This window comes from Heterodontus francisci, chromosome 8 (assembly GCF_036365525.1).
Source record: "Heterodontus francisci isolate sHetFra1 chromosome 8, sHetFra1.hap1, whole genome shotgun sequence".
Lineage (NCBI taxonomy): Eukaryota > Metazoa > Chordata > Chondrichthyes > Heterodontiformes > Heterodontidae > Heterodontus > Heterodontus francisci.
In genome coordinates, this window is record NC_090378.1 from 77,627,033 (window position 1) to 77,649,184 (window position 22,152).

A 22,152-nucleotide genomic window follows, 5' to 3' on the forward strand; every position below is an offset into this window, starting at 1 on the left:
TTGGGAAGTTCATTTCAACTGAAGTGAAGCCTCACAATACAGTCCCTTTTGCTTCGCCCAATTGCATGTGGTGGATGTGAGCTCCTTTCTCCTTCCGACACCCAAGGTGGCCTCTGGATCCCAGGAGGTAGTTCTGGACCCTCAGAATTGCATGCACACCACAACAAACCTGGATACCCCCTTGGGCGTGTACTGCAGAGGTTCCCCCCGAGTGACCGAAACCTTTGCGTTAGGAGACCAATGACTTGCAACACAGTGTTGTGTGACTCCATGGCTCTCACTGAAGGCCTTCTGACGTTGCATGGTTGGACAGCGGATTCGGGTCCTGAGTCGTGTGGAGGGGTGCCATGCTTGTCATTGAGCAGCCATCCTGCATTGCATCTTGAAGGCCTGCAGACGGTTGGTGTTGCAAACTGGCGCAGGATCAAAGAATTGTGGGTGCTGCCAGGATAACGGGCATTCACTGAGATAAACATCTTGGTGTGGTTGCACACCAACTGCACGTTCAGAGAGTGGTAGCCCTTGTGCTTGAGGTATTGCTCTCCATTGACATGGGGGCCTGCAGACCTACGTTCATGCAGTCAATGGCACCCTGTACCATTGGGAAGGCAACTAGCTTGGCATATCCATGTGTCCTTACATCCTGGTGTTCCCTCCTCAGGTAGAATAGGATGAAGTCCCCTCTCCTTGCGTACACTGCCTCTGTCACCTTCCTGATGCTTCTATGCGTGGCAAACTGTGATACATTGCTCCCACCTGGTAGGATCTTGTGGTATAGAATGTAAGGGCCACAGTGACTTTCACAGCCGCTGGGAAGACCGTCCTTGCCCTGGTTTGAGGCTCCTGGTCCTTATGAAGGAGGTGGTACAACTCCATGAATATCTCCTTTGTGAATCGTAGCCTCCTCAGGCACTGCTCCTGGCTTATTGCTAAGTAGAAGTGGCACTCCTGGAAGACCCTTTGTGGGTACAGCCTTTTACAGAGACTCCTCCTTCTCTTCTCTCCTCGCAGAGATTCCCCTCTCTACCTCAACTGCTCCATGTTCTGCTCATGGTGCAGAGTAAGAGACATTGCAACTTTTGTCTCCATACCTAAGCAAGGTAATGTTATTTTCTTCCTGTGGTCAGCAAAAACCTTCAAATTGCTCCAGAAACTCACCACAGAGCTTCCACAAACTTTGCTTCTGCATAAGGGTGAAATGATGTGTGTGCGCTCACTCTGAAACTGAGCTCCAGATATAGTTGATTCCTTCTCTGAAGCATATGAGAAAATGGGTTTTTCAGTAAACCTTTGGAAAACAAAAATCCTCTGCCAACCAAGTCCCACAGCACAACCACCTTCCCCGTCAATCAAGATCAATGGCAAGATTCTGGAAAATGTGGACATAGACGATAAGATTCATCATCCCTTCCAATGTGCCAGCTCAGCCTTCGGCTGACTGAGGAAGAAAGTATTTGAAGATTAGGATTTCAAATCCTAGAGTAAGATCATGGTTTACCGGGTAGCAGTGATCCCTGTGCTCCCATAGGCTTCAGAGACGTGGATAACCTACAGCAGCATCTCAAAGCACTGGAAAAGTACCACCAGAGATGCCTCCGCACGATCCTCCAAATCCAGTGGCAAGAAAGGCCATCCACAGCAGCGTGTCCTCTTCCAAGCCAGCCCACCCATCACTGGGGTGCTAATCACCCAAAACCAGCTCCACTGGGGGGGACATGTTGTTTGCATGCCTGATACCAGACTCCCGAAGCAGCTGTTCAACTCAGAACTTGGTCACGGCAGGAGACTCCCAGGAGGACAGTGGAAACGCTTCAGAGATGTCCTCAAACATCCCTGAAGAGATCAAACATCCCCATCGCCTTGTGGGTATCCTTGGCTCATGACCATCTTAGATGGGAAGGCATCGTACACCTTGAGGGACGTCGTTGGGAACGTGTGGAGGCTAAGTCACGGTGTCGGACGGAGCACACAATTCTCCAAATTACTTATCTACCTGACCATTCAAGCATCACCTGCCCCTCATGTGGCAGAGTCTGCAGATCATGCATTGGACTTATCAGGCATCTCAGAACGCATCAAACAGGAGTGGAAACAAATCATCCTCAATCCCGAGGAACTGCCTAAGAAAGAGGAGGAGCTGCAATTTGTTGAGTGGCCCTTTATATAGCCCCAGAACAGGTCCCAACTTCCTTCATAATGCTTGTTGTTTTAGGAGTGAATACTGCCGGCACATGCATTGACCTAATTTGGTATCCTGGTGTTGCATTAGCTCATTTGGGCCACTGACATAATAATATCGCACTTTCTGTGTCTTTGGGTGCACACAGGGTGCATGCGTGGGAGATGGCCAGCGGTGAATCACACGCATGAAAAACTCAGGTAGGCCTTCATAGTGCTGCTAATGGCACAGTGCAACTGAATTTTGCACTCTGTTTCTGCCTTACTAACCCAAACATCAATGATTTCTGTGTAACATTAAGACCATAACATTTTGCCAGTCTGGTTCATCTTGGTCGAGACTTAATACTGGAAATATGGGTAAAGGGTTATGGATGCAAAGACCTATAGATTAGTGCACCTTCGAAATAGTATAAATGGGATGAGATCGTAACCACAGGTGGAATGAAGTTGGAAGGAAAGAGAGAGAGTTGCGCTTAATTGGCTGTAACATGTTCTTCCATGATTGAAACCTATGTTATCTCAATGCTGAGCGCAAGTATGTCTGTTATCATCTTCACAGGTTTGACTGCATGTTGAATTCATTCTTGGCATATAGATGCAGGACTGTAGCCTTTGTCTATAATATTACAAAATTCACATTCCTAACATAGATGCAGCTTAAACAAAAACAAAATACTGCAGATGCTGGAAATCTGAAATAAAAGCAGAAGATGCTGGAAGTTCTTAGCAGGTCAGGCAGCATCTGTGAAGTGAGAAACAAAGTTATTATTTCAGGTTGATGACCTTTTCATCAGAACTATTCCCAGTATACATACTCAAAACAATTCTTAAAATCTGACACAGGCAATAACTCCACCAATCCACTCCAACAATGTAGGTCAGTCACTGAGGTTGCATATTTCAAGTTGGAAGCCCAAACAAAATTCTAATTGCAAGGTTTTCCAACTCTTTGGCTGATAAGTGCCCTTTGAACAGATTTCAAGTTTCTTCTGTTTTAAACTGTTTGAATGTTACGTTTCAAATCAACCCTCACTCAGTATTACTTTATGGTATAAAAGTTGTCAATTATGCATTGAAACAATTCCTTTTATTTATGTGCAAATATTGCAGCAGTTTTTAGCTCCAAGTGCTAAATCAAAATGCACTCTGAAATTCTGGAAAATGCACCCAAAATATGTCAAAAATCAAAATTTCCCAGATTACATACTCTCGGACACCATAGAAATAAGTTTTATGCCGTCAGAGTTCACTTCCACCTCCAAAGCCTTCGAAATCCATCACTGCAAAAATTGTACTCTTGTGAATGTTAATTTTCCCCCCCTATAATAGAATGATTGGAATATTGGGTATGGCTGCAGCTTAGGTTATGATGAGTTTATGTACCACTGCATTCCCATTCTTTCTGTGACTTGTCATATGTAAGGATGCTGGGCTCCAGTTTCCACAAAGCAAGGGAGCTTAAGCTAAGTGGAGGGAGTGGGGTGGTGCTGGGGAGAGAAAGTGGAAATATTAACAGCCTTCTGAATACTTTCATGCACTGGGCAAGATGATTAAAAAAGGCAAAACAAGATGCTATAGTCACTATACCAACATGTCTTTTAAAGACATTTTTAGAAACTGTTCTTTCCCCTGAAAATGAAGAAAATGCTGTTCTTAAATAGGGCAGGACTACATCTGTGTGAACCTATTGCCATCAATACCTCAGTACTTTGTTTATGAAGCATTTTCAGTGTGATACTCATTGTAGAATTTAGTAGAGTTAATTTTCATGTAGGGCCTGTAGCAGCAACCAGATAAGATCTGCACTAATGGCTACTGTTTTTTTTTGTTTTCTGCATAGTTTGAGTGTGCTATAACTCATTTTGTTGAGTGGGTCAACAAGCTTGGGGTATAAAGTTTGCAGTGTCTTTTCATTTTCTGGAGATGGATAAAAATAAGTACAATGTAGGGAGAGCAGGGCCCTGCAGAGACTAAGTGCAGTCTCTTTCGACACTCCATGCTATTGGCAATAGAAAGGGCGATCAGCATTTATTTTGCTAGATTTCTATTATATATTACACTGAGGGGTTACCAGTTCAATGGTGTAAAGTAATAAATACATTAGTCTAAATTTATGATGATGGATGAGTTAAAATGTTGGATCATCATCAGTTGCTATAGGTCTGAAATATATTTTTCTGCTTCCAATTTTTCTCACCTCTTCATGTGCGAGGGGCAGTTCTACAGTGGCCATTCTTTATGTGTAAGCCTAGGCAGAGAGTGTTTCAGGCTATTCCTTCATGGGAGTATCATCTTAGTTATAGTATCATCTGGATCCTCCATTTTAAACAGCTGCGGTGAAGTCTATATATACTATGCTGGAAATAGTTTGGCGAATGTAATGTGTAGGCTTTGTGCCGTTTAAGAAATGTAAAACAGTCATTGAGATTCTGTTGCAGCAGATTGAGGATTTGTACTTCAGGATGAAAACATAATTGTGCTTTGTGTTTCACTGGCAGAAAAATTTCTGCTTATGATTTGTGCTTTAGCCCCTGTGGCTATCCCCCTCTCTAACAAGTATACTGTTTTGGATACTGTTGGGGGGGATGGCCTATCAGGGGAAAACAACAGCAGCAGCCAGAGCAGTGGCACTGTTGTTCAGCAGGGAGGGACAAAGCGCAGAAGAGCAATAGTTATAGGGGACTCTATAGTCAGGGGCACAGAGAGGCGCTTCTGTGGACGTGAAAGAGACTCCAGGATGGTATGTTGCCTCCCTGGTGCCAGGGTCAAGGACGTCTCTGAACGGACAGGGGGCATTCTGAAGGGGGAGGGTGAACAGCCAGAGGTTGTGGTACACATCGGTACCAACGACATAGGCAGGAAGAGTGATGAGGTCCTGCAGGGGGAGTTTAGGGAGTTAGGTAGTAAGTTAAAAAACAGGACCTCGAGGGTTGTAATCTCTGGATTACTCCCTGTGCCACGTGCTAGAGAGGCTAGAAATAGGAAGATAGTGCAGCTAAACACGTGGCTGAGCAGCTGGTGTAGAAGGGAGGGTTTCAGATATCTGGACCATTGGGCTCTCTTCAGGGACAGATGGGACCTGTACAAGAAGGACGGGTTGCATCTAAACTGGAAGGGCACTAATATCCTGGCTGCAAGGTTTGCTAGCGTCACTCGGGAGGGTTTAAACTAGTGTGGCAGGGGGGTGGGAACCAGAGCAGTAGGACAGCTAGTGAAATAAATGAGGAGGACATAGTAAATAAGGCAGTAGGACTAAGAGGAAGAGCAGGCAGGGAGATGTTGCTGAGCACAGCGGGACTGGTAGTCTGAAGTGCATTTGTTTCAATGCAAGAAGTATAACAGGTAAAGCAGATGAACTTAGAGCTTGGATTAGTACTTGGAACTATGATGTTGTTGCTATTACAGAGACTTGGTTGAGGGAAGGACAGGATTGGCAGCTAAATGTTCCAGGCTTTAGAAGCTTCAGGCAGGATAGAGGGGGATGTAAAAGGGGTGGGGGAGTTGCATTACTGGTTAAGGAGAATATCACAGCTGTACTGCGGGAGGACACCTCAGAGGGGTCATGCAGCGAGGCAATATGGGTGGAGCTCAGGAATAGGAAGGGTGCAGTCACGATGTTGGGGGTTTATTACAGGCCTCCCAACAGCCAGCGGGAGGTAGAGGAGCAGATATGTAGACAGATTTTGGAAAGATATAAAGGTAACAGGGTTGTGGTGGTGGGTGATTTTAACTTCCCCAATATTGACTGGGACTCAGTTAGTGCTAGGGGCTTGGATGGGGCAGAATTTGTGAGGAGCATCCAGGAGGGCTTCTTGAAACAGTATGTAGATAGTCCAACTAGGGATGGGGCCATTCTGGACCTGGTATTGGGGAATGAGCCCGGCCAGGTGGTCGAAGTTTCAGTGGGGGAGCATTTCGGGAGCAGTGACCATAATTCCATAAGTTTTAAGGTACTTGTGGATAAGGATAAGAGTAGTCCTCGGGTGAAGGTGCTAAATTGGGGGAAGGCTAATTATAACAATATTAGGCAGGAACTGAAGAATTTAGATTGGGGGCGGCTGTTTGAGGGTAAATCAACATCTGACATGTGCGAGTCTTTTAAACGTCAGCTGATTAGAATCCAGGACCAGCAAGTTTCGGGAAGCTTGGATAACACGGGATATTGTGAGCCTAGTCAAAAAGAAAAAGGAAGCATTTGTAAGGGCTGGAAGGCTAGGAACAGATGAAGCACTTGAGGAATATAAAGACAGTAGGAAGGAACTTAAGCAAGGAGTTAGGAGGGCTAAAAGGGGTCATGAAAAGTCATTGGCAAACAGGATTAAGGAAAATCCCAAGGCTTTTTATATAAAGAGCAAGAGGGTAACCAGGGAAAGGGTTGGCACACTCAAGGACAGAGATGGGAATCTATGTGTGGAGCCAGAGGAGATGGGCGAGGTGCTAAATGAGTACTTTGCATCAATATTCACCAAAGAGAAGGACTTGGTGGATGATGAGCCTAGGGAAGGGAGTGCAGATAGTCTCAGTCATCTCATTATCAAAAAGGAGGAGGTGTTGGGTGTCTTGCAAAGCATTAAGGTAGATAAGTCCCCAGGGCCTGATGGGATCTACCCTAGAATATTGAGGGAGGCAAGGGCAGAAATTGCTGGGGCCTTGACAGAAATCTTTGCATCCTCATTGCCTACAGGTGAGGTCCCAGAGGACTGGAGAATAGCCAATGTTGTGCCTTTGTTTAAGAAGGGTGGCAAGGATAATCCAGGAAATTATAGGCCGGTGAGCCTTACGTCAGTGGTAGGGAAACTATTAGAGAGGATTATTTGGGACGGGATTTACTCCCATTTGGAAACAAACAAACTTATTAGCGAGAGACAGCATGGTTTTGTGAAGGGAAGGTCGTGTCTTACTAATTTGATTGAGTTTTTTGAGGAAGTGACGAAGATGATGGATGAAGGAAGGGCAGTGGATGTTATCTATATGGACTTTAGTAAAGCCTTTGACAAGGTCCCCCATGGCAGACTGGTACAAAAGGTGAAGTCACACGGGATCAGAGGTGAGCTGGCAAGATGGATACAGAACTGGCTCGGTCATAGAAGACAGAGGTTATCAGTGGATGGGTGTTTTTCTGAATGGAGGGATGTGACTAGTGGTGTTCCGCAGGGATCAGTGCTGGGACCTTTGCTGTTTGTAGTATATATAAATGATTTGGAGGAAAATGTAGCTGTCTGATTAGTTACTTTGCGGACGACACAAAGGTTGGTGGAATTGCAGATAATGATGAGGATTGTCAGAGGATACAGCAGGATATAGATCGGTTGGAGACTTGGGCGGAGAAATGGCAGATGGAGTTTAATCCGGACAAATGTGAGGTAATGCATTTTGGAAGGTCTAATGCAGGTGGGAGGTATACAGTAAATGGCAGAACCCTTAGGAGTATTGACAGGCAGAGAGATCTGGGCGTACAGGTCCACAGGTCACTGAAAGTGGCAACGCAGGTGGATAAGGTAGTCAAGAAGGCATACGGCATGCTTGCCTTCATCGGTCGGGGCATAGAGTATAAAAATTGGCAAGTCATGTTGCAGCTGTACAGAACCGTAGTTAGGCCACACTTAGAATATTGCGTGCAATTCTGGTCGCCACTACCAGAAGGACATGGAGGCTTTGGAGAGGATACAGAGGAGGTTTACCAGGATGTTGCCTGGTCTGGAGGGCATTAGCTATGAGGAGAGGTTGGAAAAACACAGATTGTTTTCACTGGAACGACTGAGGTGGAGGGGCGACATGATAGAGGTTTACAAAGTTATGAGCGACATGGACAGAATGGATAGTCAGAAGCTTTTTCCCAGGGTGGAAGAGTCAGTTACTAGGGGACAGAGGTTTAAGGTGTGAGGGGCAAAGTTTAGAAGGGGATGTGCGAGGCAAGTTTTTTACACAGAGGGTGGTGAGTGCCTGGAACTTGCTGCCAGGGGAGGTGGTGGAAGCAGATACGATAGCGACATTGAAGAGACATCTTGACAAATATATGAATAGGGAGGGGTTAGTGGGATATGGGCCCCGGAAGTGCAGAAGGTGTTAGTTTAGGCAGGCATCAAGATCGGCACAGGCTTGGAGGGCCGAATGGCCTGTTCCTGTGCTGTACTGTTCTTTGTTCTTTATCCACATGTATTTACTGTATATTATGGGTATGGTTGTTATTCTTGGATATTAGGACTACTCAATTGTAGAATAAGGTATCTTTCCAAAGCTTTATGTAGTCACACAATCGGAATATAATTACTGATGGGCTCATTGTAATACATTTATTCATAATGGTCATACACTCACCACATGCTGAATGTAATTGCTTTTTAAATGATTCCAGGGTTTTCAATTTCACCATTTTGCTCGCAAGTCCGATTTAAGTGTTATTCACTCTTGTTGTGAATAACCATCTCTTTGATATCAATCTTTAAGTTGCATTTTACTTTTTTTTTTAAACCTTTGCTCCCTTGTGCCAATCTCACTGCTTAAACTAAAGCAGTTTTCTGGATTTCTATAAAATTTACTCTCTGGGATGACCTCCTTTCCAGGTTGAAGAAACAGTCTTCCATGGTTAGTCACCTGACATTAGGGGTGGAATTTTATGCTCTCCCCTGCAGCAGGTTTGGAGGTGGGGAGAGCATTAAATCAGGTGGGATGGTGGCGGGGGGAACCTGCCACCATTCGCCTCTGCCAAAATTTAGCCTGGTGCGGGAAGGCCTGTGAATGGCCTTCCCGCCCCGCAGCCTATTGAGGCCCGTAACTGGGTAATTAACCCCTAATTAAGGGCCTCTTCCTGCCGCATCCACAATTAACTGTGCGGCCGGTGGCCCTATCGCTGCATGGGAAGCATGGCACGAAACACTGTGCGGGCTGCTTCCAGGATGGGGTGGGGTGGGGGGGCTGGTGGGGGAACCCATTGAGGGCTACAAACCTGACCTTGCTGCCGACTGCCCTACCCGGCCCCCCCCCGGTGAACCCCACCTCGCGAGAACCCTCCTGTCCTCACTTTGATCCTGGTTCCAGCGCTGTTATTCTGTGTCTGGCTACTACAGCTACACCTTTGTGGTGGTGTTGCAGCTGCCGCCCTCTGATTGCAAGGCCAGGACTTCTGGCGGTGGTGTCCTAAATTGTACAGGAGGCCCGCCACTGTCCAGTTAAGTGCCTGATTGGCACTAAATTCAGTGGGCCTTCTGTACAAGAGCCGGAGTGGGGATCTCGGTGTCAGTTTCCTGACATTGAGACCCTCGCTGCCAGCACCAAATTTCACCCAAGGGATCAGCCTTTGGCACTTCTCTGCAATACTTCCAGTGCTTTAACTGTCTTCCTGGTTTCTTAGTAACCAGAACTGATCACAGTACTCAAGGTGGGGCCTGACCAGAGCATTGTACAATTTGATCATTGACGTTTTAGCTGTGTAGTTCAAACATTCTGTTGGCTTTGTTGACTGTTGCTCTGCATTGGTTAGACACGTTGAGCAATGAGTCTTCCCCAAGCCTTTTGTAATTTCGTCCACAATTAATGAAATATGCATATTACTCATTTTTCCTTCCTGTGTGCACAACTTTACACTTGGCTGCATTAAATTTCAGCTGCCATTTTTTGGTACATTCATATTTTGTTTAACTCATTTGGTAATTTCTGGGTTGCCTGCCTTTGATTCTCTCCTACTTTGGTATTGTCTGCAAATTTAACCAATTTACTTTAGTTTCCAAATCCTAGTCATTGATGTAAACAGTAGTGGTCCAATCACTGAGCCTTGGGCTACCCCATCCTCACCTTCCCCCTCTAATCAGTACCAATTATTTTCCACCCTTCAACTGGTTTCTTATCCATTCTCTTTTTTTTTTACTGAATCCTCATGGCTTTAAGGTTAATTAGTATTCTTTCCTGTGGAACTTTATTGAATGCTTTTTGTCTAAGTACACATCATGGGATTCACCCCACAGACAACTTGTGTTGTTCCGTCCTCAAATAAATCAAGGAGATTGGTTCTACCCTCCTAAAGCCATATTGACTGATCATTACTAGGTTGTTCCAAATGAAAATAGAAAATGCTGGAAATATTCAGCAGGTCATACAGTGTCTTTTGAGAGAAAAGCAGAGTTAACATTTCAGCTCTGTGTGACCTTTCAGCAGATCTGATGAAAGGTCACACAGACCTGAAATGTAAACTCTGTTTTTCTCGTCACAGAGGCTGCCTGACCTGCTGAGTATTTTCAGCTTTTTCTGTTTTTGTTTCAGATTTCCAGCATCTGCAGTATTTTGCTTTTGTTTTAGGTCATTGTATAAATAATCCTCAAATTTACTCCTGATAATTGATTCCATTATTTTACATGGAATTAAAGGACGCCTAATGAATCTATAGTTGCCTGTGTCCATTTTGTCACAATCTTTAAACATGGACAAATTGCCAATCTATTATTACTTCCCCCAGTGCCCTTCGGCTCCCTCAGAATGATCGCCAGTTCCTCACTAGTCCCTTGGGGACACTCTGGCATAAATCCTGTTTAACCTGAGGATGATATCTTTGTTTTAAGATTGTCCAGGACTTCAATCCTACCCCCATTTTGGACAAGCAAGATCTATTTCAACGTTATTTTCTATACTGAAAAAAAACTAGGGAAAGGGCCAAGACCCAGGGCACTACCATGGTTTATGAGAGTTGGGGAGATGAGATAAATGATGGATAATACCAATATTGGGATTTAAATGCCTCCAAGTGGTAGGTAAAGGGAAAGACTCAGGTTGAGTTCCACCCTTTTTGATAAATATTTGACCAGTTTTTAAAAAAGTGTGGAGCATGAAGCGGGCATTTTCTATCAGAGTCAGGTTTCTGATACTTAAAATATAATAACCCAATTAATACTTTAGTAACCAGAGGCTGGTACATTAGGTTTGAGAAATGTTATCCTAAGATGGCAAAGAAATGAAATGCTCACTGTAAGAAAGTTAGAAGGGTATGATCTTTATTTTGTTATCTGATGCCTTTGGAAAAAATAAATGAACCGTAGATAACTGCATAGAAAATACAGAGAATTGTTCATATATACATTTCATAAAAATAGAATACATCTTGATATCTGACTCCCAGAACTTGTCATCTTCTTATACAGTGTATTGACTTTAAATGACTGGTGGCTATTTAGTCTTTGGTTAAGCAATGCTGAGAATGATGATTTTTCTGCCTTGTTCAAACAGCATGCTAGATTGATGCCTGCTGTCTACAAGCTTCAGATATGCATACTGCCAAAACATAGCACCACTTTCATAAAACTGTATTAGACAATGGCAGATTTCAAATATTTGCATCCGGTGGTCTTGACTGCTACTTATTTGGGTGAATAAAAAGTATACTTGCTGAAGTGCTTTTAGTATGGGTATGCAGACACTGCTATATAAACTATGAAAGTAGTCTGGTATTCAATATTTCCGTCCACACTGTATGATGATGCTCGCACTTTCATCCTATACGTCTGAGCCTCTTGTAGCGGTCTGATTGTAAATACAACACCTTTCAGGTTCTCGTCTCGAATTGCAAAAGGTATCATTGGATCCTCATCAACCATGTAGAAGATTGTTCTGGGATGCATCACTCCATCGTGAGTGTAAGCCACGAGACGGATAAGATCCTGGTTTGCAGCAATACCAAATGGAAGGGCAACAAGCTTATACTCCAAGGCATACGGACTGAGAGCACACTCCAGATCATTGGGCGGGCAGTCTTTCAGGCAAAATCTACAATGCAAAGATCAATTTCAATTCACACGCTCACAGAGGAGATACAGGATGAGGAAGGCCCTCCTGAAAGACCCTACAATTTCTTAAATTATTCCAAGATTTTTGCATTGGCCATGCTACCAATTACACATGTTAATCTCTCTTTGTGAAAGGAATTTCCTCACATCTGACCTATATTCACCAGTTTGAATCTAAACCTACTTGACCTACTTTTATGATTTACATTGAAGTCATGTAAATCACTTTAGACACTGGACTTACAGATCGTGGAATCTGCTCAAACAAGCCAACTGCAGTCCCAATGAATACAGGCTCTGTAGTTACAAGCCAGCAGATATGCAACCAACCTTTTGAAGGGGGAAATTGCTCTCTATAGAGCTCTCCTGCAAAATTAATGAACAGTTCTGAAATTTTACTTGTTACTCTGCTGGACTTAATTGACCTGGAAAAGAACGGCACAATATTCCCACAAAGCTGTAGGCACTAAAATTATGAAGCTATGAAGTGGGGTTGGTGTGGGGGGGGGGGTGGGGGAGGGGTTTATTCATTCATGGGATGTGGGCATTGCTGGTCAGGCCAGCATTTATTGTCCATCCCTAATTGCCCTTGAGAAGGTAGCAGTGAGCTGCCTTCTTGAACCGCTGCAGTCCATGTGGGGTAGGTACACCCACAGTGCTGTTAGGAAGGGAGTTCCAGGATTTTTACCCAGCAACAGTGAAGGAACGGCAATATAGTTCCAAGTCAGGATGGTGTGCGACTTGGAGGGGAACTTGCAGGTGGTGGTGTTCCCATGCATTTGCTGCCCTTGTCCTTCTAGTTGATAGAGGTCACGGGTTTGGAAGGTGCTGTCTAAGGAGCCTTGGTGTGTTGCTGCAGTGCATCTTGTAGATGGTACACACAGCTGCCACTGTGCGTCGCTGGTGATGGGAGTGAATGTTTGTAGATGGGGTGCCAATCAAGCGGGCTGCTTTGTCCTGGATGGTGTCGAGCTTCTTGAGTGTTGTTGGAGCTGCACCCATCCAGGCAAGTGGAGAGTATTCCATCACACTCCTGACTTGTGCCTTGTAGATGGTGGACAGGCTTTGGGGAGTCAGGAGGTGAGTTACTCACCTCAGGATTCCTAGCCTCTGACCTGCTCTTGTAGCCACAGTATTTATATGGCTACTCCAGTTCAGTTTCTGGTCAATGGTAGCCCCTGGGTTGTTGATAGTGGGGGATTCAGCGATGATAATGCCATTGAATGTCAAGGGGAGATAGTTAGATTTTCTCTTGTTGGAGATGGTCATTGCCTGGCACTTGTGTGGCACGAATGTTACTTGCCACTTATCAGCCAAAGCCCAAGTCTTGCTGCATTTCTACACGGACTGCTTCAGTATCTGAGGAGTCACGAATGGTGCTGAACATTTTGCCTTCATCAGCGAACATCCTCACTTCTGACCTTATGTCTGAAGCAAGGTCATTGATGAAGCAGCTGAAGATGGTTGGGCCTAGGACTCTACCCTGAGGAACTCCTGCAGTGATGTCCTGTAGCTCAGATGATTGACCTCCAACAATCACAACCATCTTCCTTTGTGCTAGGTACGACTCCAGCCAGCGGAGGGTTTTCCCCCGATTCCCATTGACCTTAGTTTTGCCAGGGCTCCTTGATGCCATACTCGGTCAAATGCTGCCTTGATGTCAAGGGCAGTCATTGTCACCTCACCTCTTGAGTTCAGCTCTTTTGTCCATGTTTGAACCAAGGCTGTAATGAGGTCAGGAGCTGAGTGGCCCTGGCAGAACCCAAACTGAGCGTCACTGAGCAGGTTATTGCTAAGCAAGTGCCGCTTGATGGCACTGTTGATGACACCTTTCAACACTTTACTGCTGATTGAGAGTAGACTGATGGGGCGGTAATTGGCCGGGTTGGACTTGTCCTGCTTTTTGTATACAGGACGTACCTGGGCAATTTTCCACATTGCAGGGTAGATGCCAGTGTTGAAGCTGTACTGGAACAGCTTGGCTAGGGGAACGGCAAGTTCTGGAGCACAGGTCTTCAGTACTATTGCCTGAATCTTGTCAGGGCCCATAGCCTTTGCAGTATCCAGTGCCTTCTGTCGTTTCTTGATATCACGCGGAGTGAATCGAATTGGCTGAAGTCTGGCATCTGTGATGCTGAGGACTTCAGGAGGAGGCTGAGATGTATCATCAACTCGGCACTTCCAGCTGAAGATTGTTGCAAATGCTTCAGCCTTATCTTTCGCACTGATGTGCTGGGCACCCCATCATTGAGGATGGGGATATTTGTGGAGCCACCTCCTCCAGTTAGTTGTTTAATTGTCCACCACCATTCACGACTGGATGTGGCAGGACTGCAGAGCTTAGATCTGATCCGTTGGTTATGGGATCGCTTAGCTCTGTCTATCACATACTGCTTATGCAGTTTGGCATGCAGATAGTCCTCTGTTGTAGCTTGACCAGGTTGACACCTCATTTTGATGTATGCCTGGTGCTGCTCCTGGCATGCCCTCCTGCACCCTTCATTGAACCAGGGTTGGTCTCCTGGCTTGATGGTAATGGTAGAGTGGGGGATATGCCGGGCCATGAAGTTACAGATTGTGGTTGAGTACAATTCTGCTGCTGCTGATGGCCCACAGCACCTCATGGATGCCCAGTTTTGCATTGATAGATCTGTTCGAAATCTATCCCATTTAGCACGAAGGAAGGTATCCTCAATGTGAAGGCGGGATTTCGTCTCCACAATGACTGTGCGGTGGTCACTCCTACCAATACTGTCATGGACAGATGCATCTGCGGCAGGCAGATTGGTGAGGACGAGGTGAAGTATGTTTTCCCCTCTTATTGGTTCCCCCACCACCTGCCGCATACCCAGTCTAGCAGATATGTCCTTTAGGACTCGGCCAGCTTGGTCAGTAGTGGTGCTACCGAGCCACTCTTGGTGATGAACATTGAAGTCCCCCATCCAGAGTACATTCTGTGCCCTTGCCACCCTCAGTGCTTCCTCCAAGTGCTGTTCAACATGGAGGAGTACTGACTCATCAGCTGAGGGAGGGTGGTAGGTGGTAATCAGCAGGAGGTTTCCTTGTCCATGTTTAACCTGATGCCATGAGACTTCATGGGGTCTAGAGTCAATGTTGAGGACTCCCAGGGCAACTCCCTCCCTACTGTATACCACTGTGCCGCCACCTCTGCTGGGTCTGACCTGCCGGTGGGACAGAACATATCCGGAGATGGTGATGGCAGTATCTGGGACATTGCTTGTCAGGTATGATTCTGTGAGTATGACTATGTCAGGCTGTTGCTTGATTAGTCTGTGGGACAGCTCTCCTAACTTTGGCACAAGCCCCCAGATGTTAGTAAGGAGGACTTTGCAAGGTCGACAGGGCTGAGTTTGCCGTTGTCGTTTCCGGTGCCTAGGTCGATGCCGGGTGGTCCATCCAGTTTCATTCCTTTTTATTGACTTTGTCGCGGTTAGATACAACTGAGTGGTGTGCTAGGCCATTTCAGAGGGCATGTAAGAGTCAACCACATTGCTGTGAGTCTGGAGTCACATGTAGGCCAGACCAGGTAAGGACAGCAGATTTCCTTCCCTAAAGGACATTAGTAATCCAGATGGGTGGTGTAGAAAAGCCAGAAAATTCTGGAAATACACAGTAAAACTTCATTCTGTTCATTTAAACTGACTTATCATTTCAGATAGTGACTGACCTGCAATATAGTCCCAACATTTACTCTTTCTATTTCAATAAACTTTTCATTTGGGGGATATAATATTTTTTCGGAAGGAAAGGAGTATTGGAAGCAGTATTGGAAGGAGTATTAACCCCCGACTGGCAATAGATTGCATTAAAAATATCCAGATGTATAAACTGGTTATATAAATTGTAATTCAAAAATAAATAAAAACATTTTAAACATTTCATCAATGACTCGCTTACTTGTTTGATGAATTGTAAATTACTATTGGTAGACAGTTTCACTCATTATTCTTTCAATCCACTAAGCAAAGACAAAAAAAGACTAATAATATTCTGCTTAATGCAGGATCATACTGAAAAATCCAATCTGTTTGGATTTATCCTGCATTTCATATTCTATTTATAAGAGCAGAGTATTATTTCATAATGGTTCTACTGGTCTCATTTAATCAGACTAGCAAACATTGAATGTAGATGGAAGCATGCTATAATGAGAAATAACCTTTTATAAGAAATTTTAGTATTTAAGGTATGTGCTGAGCAATACATTTATAAACTTTTATACTTTGTCATAGTAAGTATTATGAATCAATCAGCAATGCAAGGGGAAATAATTTTGTGAATCGGCATTCTCTGCTTCGATCAGGAGAGAATTCTGGCACCACTGTTCTTTTTGCAGATAAATGTGTGTTAAACAGGGAAGCTGAAAAGTAACATTAGCGTAAGAACATAGGTAGTGGTGTTTGTAAAACGTACCCAGTGACTGGATCTCGCTGGTATTTGGGTGGGCAAGGAGTGTCTATGCACTGGTAGCTGCCTCTCATGTTAAAGCACATGTGGTTTGCTCCACAGTGGATGTTTTGCTCCAGGCACTCATCAACATCTAGACAATTCAAAAACAAAAGAAATATCATTATTACTGTCATGGCCATGTATTTGCACCTCTCATAACATTTAAAATGTGAGGGCCCTTTTTGGAAGCTTTCAAAGAAAATAAATGAGCAAATTGTTTTTCGCCAATAACACAAGATGCTTCATTGTTCATTCGCAGAGCACATAATATTTTTTCACTGATGCAATGAGATTGATTGACCTATAAGAGTTTATTAATGAAAGGCATGAAACTCGGGTTGTTGCTCTACAGTGCTCAGAGGACGTATGAAATTCATATATAAAACCCACAAGATTGTTCTGCTGCCTAAAATTTAAAGAAGCATTCATTTTATCTTGCTTATTTCAGATTGTAATGTATTTCTATGTTATGAGCATGCCCAGTGTGTGATGACATCATTAAAACATGTGATCTGGCCATCTTAGTGTCTGTCTTGCTTTACTAGTTCCTCCTAATATCTAACATATTTTGGCATTGAAATGGGATTAAAGTGCAAAATCTTTTGCAGCAAATGGCAGTAGATACTGTGATGAGCAAAATAAACTAGCTCCCTGTAACCTACCTGCTAGGATGATGAAGATTTTCGACTAGATTCTGCTGAGCATCATTGTTTCTGAAAATATGTGGCTGCACTCAGTTGAATAGATTCTGCAGGGTCCTAGTGCCCATCTGATCACTTACCAACTACACTGTCTTTGATGAGTTTGTTCTGATTAGGCTGTCTTAACTTCTGTATCATTGTTACAGATAGCCATTGTAAGGTGTTTACTGGGTCACTGTTACATTTGAAACTGGGACAAAATGGGATATATTGGAAGGCTAGGAATGTATGATAGAGCTCGAGAACTATTCAATTCAAACATTGAAAGAATGGATATGTTCTTCAGAGCTAATAATATATTAGAACACAAAGGTGAAAGTGACGAGGCCCAGACTCAGAATAAGGCAATTCTTGAGTACACGAAAGCAATTTTGCTAACAGAGATTGGCCCAAATGTGTATGGCACACGAACAAACCTTTTTGCTCCAAACAAGACAAAAGATGTGCTATTCAAAATAATTCTCATCAAATTGGAGGAACAAAGAACAAAGAACAGTACAGTACAGGAACAGGCCATTCGGCCCTCCAAGCCTGTGCCGATCTTGATGCCTGCCTAAACTAACACCTTCTGCACTTCCGGGGCCCATATCCCTCCATTCCCTTCCTATTCATATATTTGTCAAGATGTCTCTTAAACGTCGCTATCGTATCTGCTTCCACCACCTCCCCTGGCAGCAAGTTCCAGGCACTCACCACCCTTTGTGTAAAAAACTTGCCTCGCATATCCCCTCTAAACTTTGCCCCTCGCACCTTAAACCTATGTCCCCTAGTAACTGACTGTGCCACCCTGGGAAAAAACTTCTGACTATCCACTTTGTCCATGCCGCTCATAACTTTGTAAACCTCTATCATGTCGCCCCTCCACCTCCGTCGTTCCAGTGAAAACAATCCGAGTTTTTCCAACCTCTCCTCATAGCTAATGCCCTCCAGACCAGGCAACATCATGGTAAACCTCCTCTGTACCCTCTCCAAAGCCTCCACGTCCTTCTGGTAGTGTGGCGACCAGAATTGCACGCAATATTCTAAGTGTGGCCTAACTAAGGTTCTGTACAGCTGCAACATGACTTGCCAATTTTTATACTCTATGCCCCGACCGATGAAGGCAAGCATGCCGTATGCCTTCTTGACTACCTTATCCACCTGCGTTGCCACTTTCAGTGACCTGTGGACCTGTACGCCCAGATCTCTCTGCCTGTCAATACTCCTAAGGGTTCTGCCATTTACTGTATACCTCCCACCTGCATTAGACCTTCCAAAATGCATTACCTCACATTTGTCTGGATTAAACTCCATCTGCCATTTCTCCGCCCAAGTCTCCAACCGATCTATATCCTGCTGTATCCTCTGACAATCCTCATCATTATCCGCAACTCCACCAACCTTTGTGTCGTCCGCAAACTTACTAATCAGACCAGCTACATTTTCCTCCAAATCATTTATATATACTACAAACAGCAAAGGTCCCAGCACTGATCCCTGCGGAACACCACTAGTCACATCCCTCCATTCAGAAAAACACCCATCCACTGATACCCTCTGTCTTCTATGACCGAGCCAGTTCTGTATCCATCTTGCCAGCTCACCTCTGATCCCGTGTGACTTCACCTTTTGTACCAGTCTGCCATGCGGGACCTTGTCAAAGGCTTTACTAAAGTCCAAATAGATAACATCCACTGCCCTTCCTTCATCCATCATCTTCGTCACTTCCTCAAAAAACTCAATCAAATTAGTAAGACACGACCTTCCCTTCACAAAACCATGCTGTCTCTCGCTAATAAGTTTGTTTGTTTCCAAATGGGAGTAAATCCCGTCCCAAATAATCCTCTCTAATAGTTTCCCTACCACTGATTTAAGGCTCACCGGCCTATAATTTCCTGGATTATCCTTGCCACCCTTCTTAAACAAAGGCACAACATTGGCTATTCTCCAGTCCTCTGGGACCTCACCTGTAGGCAATGAGGATGCAAAGATTTCTGTCAAGGCCCCAACAATTTCTGCCCTTGCCTCCCTCAATATTCTAGGGTAGATCCCATCAGGCCTTGGGGACTTATCTACCTTAATGCTTTGCAAGACACCCAACACAGTGGCACAGTGGTTAGCACCGCAGCCTCACAGCTCCAGTGACCCGGGTTCAATTCTGGGTACTGCCTGTGTGGAGTTTGCAAGTTCTCCCTGTGTCTGCGTGGGTTTCCTCCGGGTGCTCCGGTTTCCTCCCACTTGCAGGTTGATAGGTAAATTGGCCATTATAAATTGCCCCTAGTATAGGTAGGTGGTAGGGAAATATAGGGACAGGTGGGGATGTGGTATATGGAATTAGTATAGTGTTAGTATAAATGGGTGGTTGATGGGCGGCACAGACTCGGTGGGCTGAAGGGCCTGTTTCAGTGCTGTATCTCTAAACTAAACTAAACTAAACTAACCTCCTCCTTTTTGATAATGAGATGACTGAGACTATCTGCACTCCCTTCCCTCGGCTCATCATCCACCAAGTCCTTCTCTTTGGTGAATACTGATGCAAAGTACTCATTTAGCACCTCGCCCATTTCCTCTGGCTCCACACATAGATTCCCATCTCTGTCCTTGAGTGGGCCAACCCTTTCCCTGGTTACCCTCTTGCTCTTTATATACGTATAAAAAGCCTTGGGATTTTCCTTAATCCTGTTTGCCAATGACTTTTCATGACCCCTTTTAGCCCTCCTAATTCCTTCCTTAATCCTAAACCACTAGAGATAGTAGAAAGCTACAAATTTGGAACCAAAAACCAGAGAAGTAGAGAAACAGTTGGCGAGTACATTGTAGCACTGAAGAATTTATCACTACTTTGCAACTTTGGTGCATTCTTGGACCGTGCATCACGAGACATATTCATGTGTAGATTGGTGCATGAAATAATCCTGTTGAAGTTACTAAACATACAAAATCTTACTTTTGAGCTAGCGTGTAAGATTGCTTCTACCATGGAGATGGCATCAAAGAGTGCTTGGGAATTTCTTCCCATGCAAGTGACTAGTACAGCTTCTGTCCATTGTCAGAAGGTTTCTGCCAATTCTAAAGCGGGAAGACCTGATCAGAAGATGCTGTTGATAAATGTTTCGTGACTTGTTATCGCTATAATGGTAACCACATGGCAGAGGCCTATCAGTACAGAAATACTAAATGCATTAATTTCCAGAAGATAGACCATATTGCAACTGATTGCCGAGCGAAGCCCAAAGTAGTAAAGTGAATTCTTTCTAGTAGTAATAGAAAGCAGTGGTGTAACAAGGGTGGAGTTCACAATCTTGAAGTGAATTCAGAAAGCTTAAAGAAAGAGGAGCTGCAGTTGTACTGCATTTGTCCCACTAGCAATCAATCAAATGACAGAGATTTTTGTACAAAGCTGTTGGTAAATCACCAGGACATCAACATGCGCATCAATACGACTACAGACTGCTCCATTATGAGCAGAGACACATATCAGAGCAAATTCAATTATGCACCTCTAACTGAGAGCATATTTCAGTTGAAAGCTGTTGTATGTTTGCCTTTAAGACTGATGTCTTGAAGGTCTTAGTATGCTAATGAGTTAAGTACCAGGATGTGACTACATGCCAGAGTCACTCTGCAACTGTAACACTCAGAGTAAGGTTCTGTAAATAGTTAGCTCTGTACTGTATATAATAATCCAGCTGTAATAAACCTGTTTGAGATCTTCAACCAGATGGACTCCATGCATCTCATTTATGTTGCATCAGACAACATAAAAGATCTCATTACATGGTGGCAGCTGTGGTGAGAAGATAAAGTTTGAGGGTGAAGACCATGGTTAAAACACCTCTGAAAACAACCTTTCCTATAGCTAGTAGAAAGTTCAAGAAAAATACTGGCTCAAACAGTGAAAAAAGAACTTATCTCAAACTGTAGAAGACAGAACTCAGAATGACAGGCTGCAAGTAAATTGGGTGAGTCAAAAGAAAAAGCTCTGAAGTGCTTAAAAAATTAATTTTTCTTCTTTCAAAGCCTCTGTGGGAGATAGAAAAAAATGGGGAAGGCCCGACTCCTTTCCCAAGCTGATTGAGGTTGGCGCCATTATAGGAGGTGTCCGTTAGAGAAAATGGGGGAAAAGCCATATCATTGCAGAGCCTTCATCCATGTAGCCAAAGGTTAAAAAAGCTATTAAACTACTCAAGCGTGAATGAGAGTTTCCATTCACGAAGCCACAGTAAAAAAAACATTAAAACCACTTGAGTGTGAAGAACATAAAAAACTAAAAAAAAACCCCCATTGAACTGCCTATTGAACAGCTATGTAAACATAACAGGCTTATGTGCTGGAAGCAAGATAAACACACAATATTAGCAAACATCTGTTCCTGTCAATCAAAGCAGCTAGAATAAATAACAGAGAGTCTCTTAAAGGGGAAACAGTGCAGAGCCATAGAACAAGTCTTAAAGCAAGTTTTAAAGCAAAAGTACAGCAGAAATATGGATACCAAATTTCCCAGCATGAACTGGAAGACCTTGGATATCCTATCCGAGTTCCAACTGTTCAAACAAACAATGCAGTTATTCTTCACAGACCAAATAATTGTAGAACCAGAAAAACAGACTGTAAGAATATTAATATCAGTTGTTAATGAGGGATTATAGAGAATCAACACCTCTGAACTATCTGACGAGGACCAGAACGATTCTGCAAAGATATGGAAAGTGCTAGAAGAACTGATCCAAATAAGAATGAATTTTAGAATTCACCACCTGGAATTGATGTTCCACAGGCAACAGCTACAGGAATCAATAGACCAGTTTATCAGTAGATGTTGTAGTCAGGGCAATGAATGCGACTTCTTAGAAACTAAGTTGTCGGACCGAATAATGGCGCTAGTGATTGTATCGACACCCATTGAAGCATTTCAGAAAGACCTCTTGGGGAAAAAGAAAGGTCACAGCATTGATGCGCTGCTGGAAGATGGCAGGTAATGCGAAGCCATTGTAGCTGGCCAACAGCACCTGCAAGCACGGGGTGCAGCCAACAGTATTGGTACCATAACC

General features: G+C 44.1%; 1 protein-coding gene across 2 annotated transcripts in view; it reads right to left on the reverse strand.

Annotated features, from left to right (window-relative positions):
* Positions 1–11,159: 11,159 nt before the first annotated feature.
* The window catches only part of hmcn1 (hemicentin 1), a 740,737-nt gene continuing 729,744 nt past the window's right edge, over positions 11,160–22,152 (reverse strand). For both annotated transcript variants that reach the window (XM_068037415.1, XM_068037414.1), the window contains 2 exons: positions 16,386–16,512; positions 11,160–11,931 (listed from right to left, as the gene is read on the reverse strand). In XM_068037415.1, coding sequence (XP_067893516.1) covers positions 11,565–11,931; positions 16,386–16,512 — 494 coding nt within the window. In that variant the 3' untranslated portion in view covers positions 11,160–11,564. The remainder of the gene's footprint in view (positions 11,932–16,385; positions 16,513–22,152) is intronic.